The 15,162-nt window shown below is 32.0% G+C and overlaps 1 protein-coding gene across 3 annotated transcripts; it reads right to left on the reverse strand.

The window, feature by feature from the left end:
- Positions 1 to 5,661: 5,661 nt before the first annotated feature.
- On the reverse strand, positions 5,662 to 14,193 carry LOC114720842 (uncharacterized). Of its 3 annotated transcripts, XM_028906565.1 has the most exons (9): positions 14,090 to 14,193; positions 13,809 to 13,997; positions 13,024 to 13,247; positions 11,703 to 11,764; positions 9,675 to 9,884; positions 8,313 to 8,442; positions 7,285 to 7,610; positions 6,755 to 6,899; positions 5,662 to 6,155 (listed from the first exon to the last, which is right to left on the reverse strand). In XM_028906565.1, exons 1-9 carry the CDS (start codon positions 14,100 to 14,102, stop codon positions 5,910 to 5,912), a joined length of 1,545 nt encoding a protein of 514 aa, XP_028762398.1. In that variant the 5' UTR covers positions 14,103 to 14,193; the 3' UTR covers positions 5,662 to 5,909. The 3 variants fall into 3 exon arrangements, 2 of the variants coding, with proteins under 2 accessions (XP_028762398.1, XP_028762397.1); XM_028906564.1 differs by lacking the exon at positions 14,090 to 14,193 and having other exon boundaries at positions 13,809 to 14,082; XR_003737995.1 differs by lacking the exon at positions 14,090 to 14,193 and having other exon boundaries at positions 6,043 to 6,155; positions 6,755 to 6,882; positions 13,809 to 14,082.
- Positions 14,194 to 15,162: the final 969 nt, after the last annotated feature.

The raw sequence follows: 15,162 nt of genomic DNA on the forward strand, positions 1-15,162 counted from the left end.
GTCAAAATCGATGCTGAGGTGGCTAAAAGAAGACCATATAAACTTTGTCAGCTCATTAATTGAAAAATTGACACATTGATTTTTTTAAAAAAAAAATGAAAAAAGTAACAGACCTGAATGTTTGAATTTTTATGGCTTCAACAATGGGGTTCGTGGCGGGAGACAAGCTTTCCTTTCCACTTATTCTCTACTTAATGTTTTTATTATTAGATTAATTTTTTATAGTTGAGAAAAAATATTATTATAATATTTTACGATTGTAAACTATAAATTTATTTATCTATTTTTTTATTTATGATTTAATACTATAATACTCCTCCGTTTCTTAATGTAAGACTTATTTAACTAATTTGATTAGATTAAGGAAGTTAGATAAATTAGTTAATTATAAAAAATATAACATGTTTTCCCTAAAACACCATAATCATCTTCCTCAATATCTTACCTCCCTCTTCTACTTGATTATGATTGAAGGATTATCCATATGGATAATTTAGAAAAAAATTAATAAATATGATAAATAGGTTTTATATTTAGGACAGAAATCAACTTAACAATTAAGTCTTATATTAAGGATCGGAGTAATATTTTTTACCAAATAAATCTCAACTGTGGAAATTTGAGCTAACGATAAAAACATCAAGTAAAAAGGAAATGAAGGTGAAGGGTAGTTGGTCGGGACATTCCTCTCCCTTTTTATGGACTCTCTTTTCTGCCTTTCTTATCCATGTACACGACATGGGACTTTACTTATCCTCTTATCCCACCATGCTCTCGGCATTCTTCTTGAGCCCGTATAAATTGGTGGTAAAAATAATAATCTATTTTAAATTTTATTTTTAAAAAAAGTTAGATTGGATAGTATGATTCATATTTGGATTAACTTTTGTAAATAACTAAAAAGAGCATGAATTTTTATTAAGTAATACATATACATACATATCTATTATGAAAAATAATTGGCTCAAATTCTTTATATTTATTATATCAAGCTCTTTAATTACATATGACCAAGTATCTTATTTTTTTTAAATATAAGAAATTTGATATATGTAATAGCAAAAAATTATATGTAATTGCTAAAATATATTTAAATTAAAAATATTGTAAAATTTTTAATTCAAATACTTTTTCAGTCCTAAATATAAAACCCTTATACACACTAGTATAAGGGTCTTATATTTAGAATCGGAAGAGTAATATTACCTCATTATGAAAATTCAAATTCAAATTTTGCATTGTTATCAAGTCCAATCTCAATTTAATCAAGAGTAAAATACTCTGACCATCCTTCTGTTTTATCTTAATTACACAGACCTCCCCTATATTTTGATAACATACATTTTGGTACAAACTATTAACACTGTTAAGAAATATTCTGAAAAGATTCTTTACATACATTTTTTAATTAAAAAAATTAGAATAAACCTTGTTTCTTACTTTACCCGTCATTATATTAAATCTGTAGTTTATCTTTTAATATTAATATTTATTAATAATCTATTTAATATTTTTACTAAATTTAATAAATTAAGAAATAACTTTATAATTTTATTAAAAATACACATATACAATTACAAAACATTTTTTACTAGTATATATTTAAAAAATTACATCACAAGTAAGTTTAAATAAATAAAAAATATTTATTGTAAAATAAAAATTTGTATTTATAAAATTTATAATATGGTAATTAATTCAATAGTATAACAAAAAATATTATAATTATTTTTTTAATTTCAAATAAAGATGTATGATATGTCATTAAATGATAATTATTAGTAATATCTGTATTAAGAAGGGGTAATTTGATCAAAATAATGGATCAATTTTATGATTTAACGGATGGGTGGATGGGAATTGAATCTCTAAACTAGAAAACAGGTTTGTGCAATATATATTTTGATTTTAAGGGAGGTCCATATATGTTTCCAAAATAAAAAGAATGTCTTTATAATTTAGGTTAAATAGAGGGGAGGTTGATATATTTTACTGTTTTATCAAAGAACAGAGGAGGATATTGGGGAACCAAAAAGAAGCAAAATGCTTGCCATACATAAATCTAACGGTACGCGCATAGGCAAGGGCATCAAGCAAAAAAGCAAAACGCAAATCACGCGCAACCCGAAAGCACGATTCATAAGCACCTAAAAACTACTTTGTAATTCTGCCTTTTTTTCAAAATAGTTTTTGGCCTATAAATCAAATAGGTCAAAAACTTGTCCAAACACCTCATAGCATGCCAATTGTGCTTTTGGGTCTTAAAAGCTGCTTAAACACGGCAGAACACGGATCAAAACAGGCACTTTCTTCTTTTATCTGAACTCTGGCAGCCACCACCAGCAGTGGAACTCCGGCCACTAGCTGGCCGGTGAGGGTATTTGGTTTTTGTTTAAAAAAAAGCTAATATAGTCATTTTAGCAAAGTGGCAAATCCCAATTTGATCATCTATACCTGAATTGAGATTTTGCTTATTTAAGTAATCATTTTGGGATTTCCAAGTTTAATTGTTATTTTTGTATCATCTTTCCTTCTTAAATTTTGACTATCAACACACTGTCTTAAAAAAATTGTTAAAAAGCTAGAACGGTAACTTGCTTTTGTAAGTTCCTTCTGTCAAGGAAATCCCTTGCTGTCTTTATATTTGGAACTTCATAGTGATCTCATTATCCCACACAATCTCGTCAATCACATGTGATAAGTTTGATGAAATTAAATTCCGAAGAGAATTTCGGTGTTGATCCACTATACTTAATTCCCCAAATTATTTAATAATATTTGTTGGATTAAACCTGATCCATCCTTGATTGAAAGTTTGGGGTCATTTTGCGTATATTTTCCATTTTATTCAAAATAGTGATGGACGGAACAATAAATCATGTCCGGGTTATTTACTTATTTAGTAGTACTGCAAAACTGAGAACACACATCTTTCTAGGGCTGCACATGGGCAGGGCTGGGCAGGGCAAACCCCTTGCCCGATGCCCAGCCCGAAAGATGAGCGGGCTGCGTTTTGCAGCCCGCTGCCCTGCCCTGCCCAGTAGAAGCCCTAACCATTTTGGGCAGGGCAAGGACGGGCTGGGCAGGGCGGGCTTTTCTGCCCAGCGTAATGACACCATGCCTTATATCATATGTAGAAAAAAATTCAATTATCGTGTTTTGAGACAAGTGAGAGGAAAAAAATTATCACGAATGAGTCTATCACTCATATATATATAAGGCCTATGTAGTCTTGTTCTTCAACTTTCAATTTCTTATGGGAGGTAAAAAAAAATATATTTAATAATTAGAACATTTAATAATCAAGCTAAATCAGTAGTTCAATTCCTTAGTTTATTCATATAGTTGGCAGATTTTTATAATCATGTGAAAGCACAAAATTTGAAAGGTGGTTTTATTTTTCTTTTTTTAAAAAAAAAATTGGATGTAAGAGAAAAAGAAAGAAATTTGACTTGGAGTAATTTAGCATATTGAATCTTATATTTTGATATTTAGCTCTTTTATATAATTATAATTTTATGTTCCTTTCATTTTTTCTAATTTTACCTAATTTTTTTGGCCAAAACAAAAGAGATAATTGCTTAAAATAATATTATCTTATATATATAATTATATATTTTTTCGGGCAGGGCCAAATGGGCAGGGCAGCATACCCTGCCCGCGGCCCTGCCCTGCCCGTGAATCAGCCCAGCCCGAAGATGCCCATTTTTGCTTGGGCAGCTTTTTACTGGGCTGGGCTGGGCGCTTTTCTTGTGGGCTCGGACGGGCTTATTGGGCATGCGGGCTTCATGCACACCCCTACATCTTTCCAACAGTTTTTCCTCTGTGCACAAAAGCTCTGTTCTCTGTTTTTTTTTTTTTTTAATTGTGCAATTGACGTATAACAAAACTCCAACTCCTCTCTGTGTAATCGGATCTTGTGTGGGCTTATTCACAGTTCCAGGTACGCTCCAAAAACCCTCAATAGTAAAGTGTGAAGTCTCTTTTTTATTGTTAGGTAATTGGAAAAGCTAATGGTATAGTAGCTTTAAGGCAAAAGGTTTGCGTGATATTGGCTCTTATATTTGTTATCAATATTTATATCATGCTTGAACTAATAACATGGATATTGAGTTGAACTTGTTTGTTTAGGTTTATCCAAGTTAAAGAAAAGATTTGAAAATAAAGAGAAGATATATTGACGAAGAGGAAGAGAATTTCGGAAGAGATCTTGTTCCAAAAATGGAAGAACAAACAAGTCTAAGAAGAAAGAGCTAAATGTTTAATGTTTAGTTTCTGAGACTTAGTTGTTTAGTTATCTTGTAAAAGTGTAAAAATGATGAGCTTTTCAAATTAATGAATTTTTTTTTATTTTTAGAAAAAAAGTTTAGAAGCTAAGTTTTTTCGGTCTCAATATAAGCAAACGGTTACTAAATTATATTCCTTTATTATTTTTTTTGGTGAACAATTATATTCCTTTATTAGTTAGTAGGCGGTTGTGGATTTGTTTACTACATGTTTTTGCCCCCGAAAAATATCTTCCAGAAATACAGTAGGAGTTTGCTTAAGTGTTATTTGTTTACTAAAAGTATTCTACTCAACTTGATTGTCTTCTGAACCAATCTTATACGTTTATTAAGCCATTAGTGGTTTTAGAGTATTTGCTTTACAAAGTGGTTTTACTCTCTGTCGAATTGTTATTTGTTTATTCCGCTTGCATTATTATTTGTTTATTCCACTTTGCATTTGTCTATCAAAATATCATTGCTTTATTGGTTTACTAACCATTATTCATCTACACTATCAAAATTTGTCTCTGAAAAACTACAGCAAACATTTACTCTTTAATATTCGCGTGTTTTTTTTAAAAATAAAACAAAATGATATATAAGAAAAGAAGCGTTTAAAAGATAGAAAAAATTGGTAAAAAATCCCTGTTTGAAAATTTAATTAGTTTAAAAAATCTAAATTTGAGCGAATGTAGCCATAATCCGTAAGTACATATCTTTTGTTGTCTTTCGTTGTCTGCAACAACATATTATTAGTGATGTACAACAATTATCAATACAGAAACTATTTGCATATAGCAAAAAATACATTGCACCCACATATACTTGCACTCGCACAAATTCAAGTCTTTTAACTAATTAAATTTTTAAACAGGAATTATGTACAAATTTTTTCCTAAAAGTTATACTAAGATAACGAGCAGATAAATTATTTTAAATAATTAAAAAAAAAAGAGAGAACAACGAAACAATATGAATATAATATGAAGTGATTTTCTGTTGTACTCAGATTTAATATTCATTTACTGTTGTTTTTTTCCCCCTGATAGTTGCATTTATTGCGTCTCCCAATAGCCATTTTGAATGAGTAATGATTAGAACGTGTATCTAGCGACTAATTACACACCGAGAACTGGAAATAGAAACTTTACACAAGTCCAGTTGGACAATAAAACAAATTTATAACAAGAAAAACATACTTACAATGAATTGATTCATTTGCTCACATCTTCCCTATCTTTCCTTTCTGTACCAAACAAAATGAGGCTTCCCTAAACCTCTCCCTCTCCCTCTCCCTTAAAAAGCCGTCCCTTGACCAAACATAGCCTTGACACACCCCCCCCCCCCCCCCAACCCCTTAAAAAAAAAAAAGGACAAATAGAAAGGTCCATACTAAAAGACACCGAATATATTTACATCTTGACATGAAAGCAAGGGCACGGCCTACATCTCTCATAAGTAACCTTATAGAACATGAACATTGACAAATAAGATACACGGTATGTATTGAACATGTCTGTTCAATATGCTGTGACAATGTCAATTTTAAGTACACACTGAGTACGTTGACATGTCAACACTCCTTAAATGAGAATAACTTCCAGCTTCATGGTACATCACAAGGGCATTCACAATGGTTAGTTATTGGTTTGTGAGGAGTTTTTCAATCTTCTGAATGGAACCTCTCAACACTTTCTGATGAGTTTCTCTTGAAGGAGACAAAACTATGTCATTCCAGATGGAGCCAGGCCCCAGAGCAGGGCTGGGAGGTTTGTACAGTTCGTAGATGGAATCAGCATCAGCATTCAGATTACCTATTGATTCCAAGCACTTGATCTCCTCAGGATCCACAAGCAGATTCTGCTCTCCCTCCTTCCATCCTATGAGCTAAACAAATGCAACCATGTGTTTGTGGGGTACTTCAAAAAATTACCATTTAATTTGCTAAGGATATATAGTACGGGTATTCAGCCGCTTGTGGCTAGTTCAAGTGGTAAAAATGAAGGACAGAGATAGGTAGGGATTAAGAATAAAACTCTCCTTATGTAAGTTAATTATAAGGAAAAAATGCTCTCTCTTTTATCAATCACATAAAATTCCCAACATTTGGTTATTGATAGAGTATAATAACATCATATAATTCATCTAGTTGACCCCACCTAGTGGGATAAGATACTGTTGTAATATCAATAATCTAAAGCATAGAAGGTAAAGCAAGTCACCTTGTTCAAAAGTTATAACAATATTGTATCTTTCAAGCTCCATGTAATACATAGAGGTCAACCTAGTTATATACAAATTGAAATCTATATAATATTCATTATTTTTTTCATCATCATTACTCAACAATAACTTTTTTTTTATCATTGTTTTGATCCAAAGCGGCCCCACAATGCTCATCCACAAACTTTTTTTTTTTTAGTTCATTCACCATGAGATGTGATTTTACAAAGGCAACGAGTAATATAATACTCTTGAAGTTTTACCTTTGGTGGAGCACCCACTGCATTTGTGCTGTAGAGCTTGGCCTGGTCCACAAGTTTGCAGTATCTTTGAAAAGCATTAGCAAATCTTTTGTGAGATTTCAGCTGAGAATTCACCCTCACTGCCCTCCCTGTCATTATAGCTCTCCTGTCAAATAATAATTTCAATGAAATGTCAGTGCAAATCTTCAAAATCTAAAAATGATCCCATGCAGGTAGTTTAGTCCGTTAGGTAATTAAATCACATAACAACTTCTTGCATCAGTTCCCGACCACCCTCTTTTCTTTTTTATGTATATATTAAAAAAAAAAAATCAAGTAAACCGCATTATAATCAAACCAAACCAATCAAATAAATCTCTCACTTTGCTTCAGCTTGGCTTGAAGCCTAGTCAACGGATACCCTTCCTCTTTGTCAGATAAAAGGGGACAAGACCCAAGTAGAACTTATTTATCATCACATAAGGATCTGATTTTCCAGCTCTATATATAATTGGAATTGTTTTAACCAAAAGATGGATTTGAGCGTGTACCTGATGCCTCTAACAACTGCAAGATAACCATCACAGACCACACCGCATAGCTCTATTCTGTAAGGCTTTCTCTTATTGCCTGTGTCTCCATTAGCATCTTCTTCCTGGTCAGCTTTTTCCCAGTAGTTTTCAGTCAAAGTTCCATCCTCAGCAACTTTGTAGCCTACTCCCATGCGATATCTGTGTTTGTGGACATTCCTTGCCATGGCGATGGTCTGCTCCACAAAAGGCTCCCATGATAAGGTGCCATCCATTATCACATCTCGCCCCTCATTTAGTGCCGTCACTAACAGTGATGATGCAGCATCAGTTGAAGATTGATGCACCTGTTTGAATCTCCATTAATTAATCGAGGGTAATTATCAATTGAACATCGTTTACTACAATATAGTAACCCCTCTACTTTTTCAATAGCTCAAACTTTAAAAGTTTTTTAACGTTAAAGTTGTGTGAGTCTATCTATGCACACTTCAATCAATTCAATATACATCCAACATACCAACGAAGGCTGGGTCAAAGTGAATGAGATTCAATTCTCCCCTTCAACAGAGGATTTGAACCTTGTGAAGGTTAAAAAAAAAAAAAAAAGTTCCAAGTTGAAACTTGAGACAGCTAATCCCATTTGAGTCCAACAGTGCTCCAATGTAATAGTTGTATTAGGAAAAACAAAAAGAAAGAAAAATAATATACGTCCAGTATGACTAGGAGATTTATTATAAAACCACTCACTATCTAACCCCAAAATAGTTTAGGTAAGAGTCAGTCATATGAATGCACTTAATTGTACATCACATTCTTGCTTTCGCTATTAGATAACATGCAATTTAAATTTGACGTAAAACAGGAATATATTGAAATAGCGAGAAACTACCGAAAGAATTAATGTCACTCAACAAAATAACGCACTATCGAATATTAAACCTCAATGAATAATTATATAACATCAAATTATTATGCATTACTTCCCCCAACTGCAACAGAATCATCAGGCAAAAAAATTATGTGAAGAAGTCGCTTTAGGAGCGCACCAATTCAGAAGTTTGGAGTATGTCATCGTGGTGGCCTCTAGAATTCAGGGCTTTGTATATAACATCAGACTCCTTAAAAGCATCTGCCTCAACCACCACAGCATTTTTCGATGCTCTTTCCCAGAATGGCCTGCCAGATCCATTTGATATATAAGTCTACAAAGCGCAAACAAACTTATCTCTCTTGAACGGACAAAGAAAGCTATCCTTTTTCATTAAAAAGAAAAAGAAAAAGAAAAAGCAAACAAACTTAACTATGCTTTAGTATTTAAATGATGTTACTTGCAAAATTATTACATTCGCGACTCTAGTAGATGTCGTACACAGATAACTTCATTCAATTTAATTTAACAAAATTTCGGAGAGAAAATACTCTAATTAGACTGAGATGAGAGGGCACTAATGTGAACTTAGCAAGAGAAAGCACTAATGTGATCTTAGCAAGAGAACCACTAAAAAGCTGTGATATTTCCACATGATTGATGGCATAGTTTGCCCAGATATAATCAAAGTTTCTCCAAGAGAAAAAAAAAATGATAGTTTCAAAAACGCAAGCTTGGAATTGAATGACATCATCATCATGTATGTACTGTACGGTTGTGTGGTACAAATAGACCATCCTAGCATCACACTATCATTCAGAATTGGTGAAGTTGTAGATTAATCTTTTTGATATCCTTTAGTCACTTGAAAATATTGTTCAATGAATTTTTTTTAATTTTAAAAACTATCTCCTTGTTAATCTCAAAAAACCCAAAAGGACAAATTGTTATCGTACACAGGATATGAAACTATTTGGCACAACTGAGTAGATAAGAATACTTGGAATGTTTAAAATGTATTTATAGACAAAAACAGACTAAGTGATGATGGAATCAATTCATCTAACTCTCAAAACTGGCTCAGGAAAAATTGTTAAAAAATCAACTAAACCAATTGAAAACTAGTAGTTTTGGTAACCAAACAGTCAGAAATTGATTTGACTTTCTTTATTTAAAATAGAGTTTTGGTATTGCATGACAAATATTTGGGATATCTAGTCAACACATTTACTGTCATATGTGAGATATTTAATTTTAAATACTTTACATTTATAAATATTTATACATTTCAAAATAGTATTTTGTAATATTCATAATTTATAATTATAATTGTAACACATTCATATATTACACGAATGCACGCATATTCAGAAAAACATTTCAATAACACAATTGAATCACTAAATTGTTTGTCCCAAATTTCAACTTAACCCAATGTTAATTTTTTAAAATTATTATTAATATTAATTATTAATCATATAACAGAATAACAAATATTTCAAAACCTGTGTATGCATAATAGGAGAAGTAAGATGATTACTCTTTGAGAATGTCTTTAAGAACAGTGCTCTTGCCAGCACCCATTCCACCCCCAATGAGCAGCAGCACAGGACTCCTCTCACCGAGGGCCACTGGGACCATGACATCTGTGCATTTGGATTCTCCTTTTATCACTTTCATCTCCTCCACCAATGTAGAGAACACTCTTGTTACCTTCAAATCCTTTGTTACTCTCTCAAACCTCTGTTTCCTGCATACACACCACAATCCCTGATCAGATCAATTTCCTCTTCATTTGTTTCATTTACTTACACAATAATTACAGATTTTTTCTATTTTCTTTCTCTTTTGTATTTTTTAAATTTTAAGTTATTCACAAACAATCAAAACAAAAAATTTTAAAAAAAATGCCATTTCCTAATTGCTTAAGATATGTTTAGAATAACAAGAATAGGAAAGACGAGATAAGTTTTAATTTAGACGCTTTTTAAAAACTGAAATTTAATTAAGGATAGATATTTCGATTTTTTTATTAAAAAAACTAATTTGTCTGCCCTCCCGAAGGAAAAACAATAATTGTCCTTTTTCTATATTTTCATTGTACTTGTTGAAAACAGCTACAATAATTTGATGGGCCACTAAGTCAATATCAAAGCCTACGATGCGTAGGGACTAGCCCGCTACTTCTCTGTCACGTAAACTAGGTAAGCACACGCAGGCCCTACCCTGGCACACACGTGTCGAGCACTCATTTTGTTCGAGCTGTAGTTTAGGATACTCTTCAATGAAATTAAAATAGAAAAATTCTAGAAATATACCATTAAAATATCAAAATCCCAAGTAAGAGTGTATTTGGATGGAAAGTGGAAACCAAATCACGATCTAAAAATTTAAATATGTGAGAGAAATTTGTCTCAATCTATGTGAAAAAGGAAACCAAGCACCTCCTAAATCAGTTCATTGGATTGATTTGGAATTTTGAAATGCTGTTAAAAAGATATTGATGTCCCTCACTTTTATTTCGTTAATCAATACTCTTATTCTGAAAATTTGAAAAATATTTTAGGTCCTTGTTACCTACTATTTACAAAATTTATATTGCTATTTATTACTATTATTTTGAAATTTCCAAAAGTGTACTACCAGCTTGCCAAAGCTTTGGCGACCTGAAGTGCTGCTTCCGGGTCATTTTTTATTAAAAAGTTTGGAGGTGATGATATCTTTTTCACAACATTTCAAAATTCTTTCCAATCTCTGATTTCCTATTGATATTTCAATGGTATTTTCCTATGATTTTCTCAATGAGAAGTAACGCACTAAACCTCGTGTGAACCTAGTGCTAAGCTTGCGGAACAAAGATTCTCTGCTCATTTTCCATTCATTACCATTGCATTAAAAATCAAATGATTTAGATTTAACGTTTCATAAAAATAAATATTATTATAATTTTACTTAAAAAATATATATAAATAAATTTAGATTATTAAAATTTGATCTAAACTATTTATAACAGTAACAATAAAAATTTCACTACAATTATGACTTGTTCAGATCAAATTTTAATAGTTGAAATTTACTTATATACTTTTTAAGTAAAGTTATAATAATATTTGTTTTCATAAAACGTCAAATCTGAACTGTTGAAATTTTTATCTAACTGTGGTTAAGGAAAAAAGAGGATAGAGGAGGGGAAGACTCGTCCATCCAAAATAGATTCATTATTCACAAGCCGAAAATAGTGTGACACTCTACAAGTTCCATGTTTTACATTGATATATGAAAAGTTTCAAATTGCTGGTAAAAAGAAAAGAAAAAAAGAAGAGAAAAGTTTCAAATTAGGAACCATGATAAAGTTTTGAGAAAAAATTTCCCTTTCATATTCTAATTTAACAATCAATAAACTTTACTGTGGAAACAGGGTGTTAGAATGAGAGCAATATTTTAGTTCTTCATTTATAAACATTATTCGAGAAATAAATGTATTATACTATTATCGTATGACATTTACATCTATATATATATATATATATATATATATATGTATGTAGAGAGAGAGAGAGAGAGTCACCTCGTAGCAGCCAACAGCATCTCCTTCAGCTGAGTTTTCTTCCCAGACTCTCTGCTTAATGCCTATAACCCAAAAGGAAACCCGAAAAACTTTTATTTTCGATGTAATTCGATTAAACCCCAAAAATATATAAAAATAAATTATACCAACCACAAACATATGAAATCATGTTAAGATAAAAGTGCTGGTTTAGAAGTAGAAATTTCGTTTTGCTGCAGTCATAGATAATTAACACAATACAACATGTTATTAATGGTATTTTAAAAAAAATCAACAAGCTATTTTAAACTACCATTTAAAAAAAAATTATTTTGACGAATCATCACATGTTTATAATCAATTTCATCTGATTTCTGGTTTCAGCCCCAAAAAAAAAAAAAAGTATTATCTCCATTTGGGGTCGCAGTCATGACTGTCCGACTTTTTTGCATCCTTATCACAATGGGGGGGGAAAGAAAATCCAAAGCTATCAATAATTAGTTCTTTAATAATATCTTGAGTTTTATTCACGTGCCCAACATCCTATTTCAACGTATTATAAAATTGCAACTTGTTTTTTTGTTGTTTTCTTTTGCCAACAAAATTGCAACTTGTTTCAGATTATTTCTAATTTCTTCTTCTTTTTTTTGGTAAGTAGATTATTTCTAATTTCTAATATCACTACAGAGAGCAAGAGAAAACAACATACATCCTCATCTGCCCATCAAAATCATGAATACAGAATCGTAATCCCAAAAATAATTGGAAAAAACGTGGGGAGAAAATTCACATTATTCAATCCCTATAATTTTTTTATTCAGGTAAGAATTGCCCTCTCGAAACTAGCGTTAAGATATTGAGTTTATTTACTTATTTATTTATTTTGATCACTTTTTATACATGGTTATTTTGATCAATTTTAGACCTGGAATATATTAGTAGTATTTAAACACGTTTCATATAAATAATTAACAAAAAGTTCATAGAAAATAAGTTTTAAAAAAATCGCAATTCTCGGGCCTCTCAATTTTTCTTGGAACTTGATCAAGTAAATTACTAATAATAAACAAATAAACATATAGGTAAATATATAAGAGCCACGCATTGACCCATGCAATAAATGAATCGTTATTCATTCTCAGGCTGATAGTTTATTTTTAAATTTAGTTTGTTTTTGGCTAATATTTATCTAAAATAATTATTTTTCCCTGCATAAAATAAAGTTGACAGATAGTTTTCCATTTTTTTAAATAAAATGTTCGGGAATCATTAATTGAACAAGTCAATTGATATTTTAAAAAAATTAAACAAATCAATAAATAATTTTAAAAAACGACTTTACCTGACTAATCACAGCAGAAGCTTGGTTCCAATGAAAAGCAAAGTAAGTGAGAATGCATCTGTCGAACTCATGAATCAACATCTCATAAAGAGATTCAGCTCCATCCTCCTTATCAAAATATCCGTATATGCTTGCCTCACAGTCTTTGGTTTTTCTCAGGAAGTCATTAGCCAACTTGCACAGCCCAGGAACTTCCTCAGGGTCTTCAAATCCCATTTGCCTAGCTGCAAATTATTGATCCACGCACAGAGTTCATGTCTGTGTTTCTCTAACAACACCCCACATTTCATTTCAAGTCCCATCAAAGAGAGAACACATAAGCGTAAAGTTTTGCCATTCTATTGCCCTTTTAAAGAAAAGCATGACCAGTTTACCACTAGTTTCTATGAAAAGCAGGCATAAGTCATTGTGCTTTCTTTAGATAACTGCATAAACGATAAGCATAAATTAATTAACACTAATCCGGGAGTTAACCAGAACCTCGCCCTCTAGATAATTCGGATTCATTTTATCAAACAAATTGTAATCACTCTCAATTTTCAAATATGAGAGATTCTGTATTGTTATTTGAGCAACAAATCAATCTCATCCCCAATCCGGATCAGGTAGAGTTGAAAAGCGACAATGATACCGAGCTAACATGAGATTCAACCAAAATAAACGAATAGAAGTTAGATGAGACCAGGATGAAACCAACCACCTCCTTTTCTCAACACAGAAACAGGGAGATTTTAATGTCAGGATCTCATTATTCGATCCGAAAATTTTTTGCGAGCACTGCGTACCAACATAATGGGAGAACTTCTCTAGCTTTCCGACGCGACCAGACTCTGTCCGTTCCAGCTTCGGGATGATCTTGTGGTCTTTATCCACCTGCTTCGACGCCGCGTGTCGGTGGCCCAAGGCGTTAGAGACGGCAACAAATCCGGCGAATGACACGGCGAACGCATGAGAGAAATCCACTCGGCTGCCATCTGAAAAGAGAGAAAGTGAGTGAAGAGTGCAAATAGAAGTGAAATTTACGAAGAGAGGAGATGAAGGTAGAGACATAGGCATAATAGAGTACCATGGCGATGCATCTTGTTCCAGATTCGGAGAAAAGCTCCAGAGGAAGACGATAATGGAAATGGCGCTTGCTATGCTGGGTCTCACACTGTGAGGAAGACGAGTCCTCCTGAGCCTACCAGAAAAGCAGAGCGAACGTGTCAGAGCGGACTTGAAGAGCCACTAAATTCTTTTATTGTGTTTTTTCATTGAGAGAATTATATCAAGGACCCAGGAAAAACAATTAAAAGCCAATCATAAGATATTGTCATTCTCACAGTAAAATTTATTATTGTAGACTGTTAAAATTGTTATTGAAATTTTTTGGTAATTATTTTTCTTCTATGAGATTTGATTGTAATTTCTCTTTTTTCATTCGAAGGAGAAGCCAAAGATATTTAACTTCGAGCGCATTAGGGGAGAAAAAAATTATTCGATCCATTATCATTTTTGGGCTTGAAATTTCGGTATAATTTCAAACCTATGCTTGATGTGAACTTATTAAATAACAGAGAAAAAAAATTCAGATCTTTAAAACACAATTGCTTAGCCCATTTTCTCTTCGTGGTTCGTTTGAAGAGTCGGTCATATCTTGAGAATTCATTCATCTCTATATAATCGTGATATTAGCCAACTAGGTGCTATCTGTTAAGTTTGTATCATTATTTTAATATTGTTTATGGTATTTTAGTAGATTTTAATACTTTTAAAAATTAAAACCACAATGAAGAACTAAAATCCAAATATGCTCAAATTTTAAGAATAAAAAATTATATTAACCTTACTTTAAATATAAAAAGGGAAAATCAGAGAAAAGTACCCAATTGAAACTATAATTAATACATAGACCTCAAACTTTTTATTTGATATGCACACATCTTTGTGCTGCAATTTACCAGAATGTCCTTAAAAAATTAAGAGAGAAAAAGGTCTCCAACCCTAGGTTTTCTCAGCTCTAAACTTTCGACCACCCAAACCAAAACCAACAACAACTCATCCATCTCTCAATCAAAACCAGGAAACAAGCATCAGAAATGGAAACCATAGAACAATAAAATCTAAATCATAGGAAATTGAAACCACTGAGCAACACAA

The sequence above is a fragment of the Neltuma alba genome, unplaced genomic scaffold, assembly GCF_004799145.2.
Source record: "Neltuma alba isolate B1F8T4 unplaced genomic scaffold, ASM479914v2 tig00012000_pilon, whole genome shotgun sequence".
NCBI lineage: Eukaryota > Viridiplantae > Streptophyta > Magnoliopsida > Fabales > Fabaceae > Neltuma > Neltuma alba.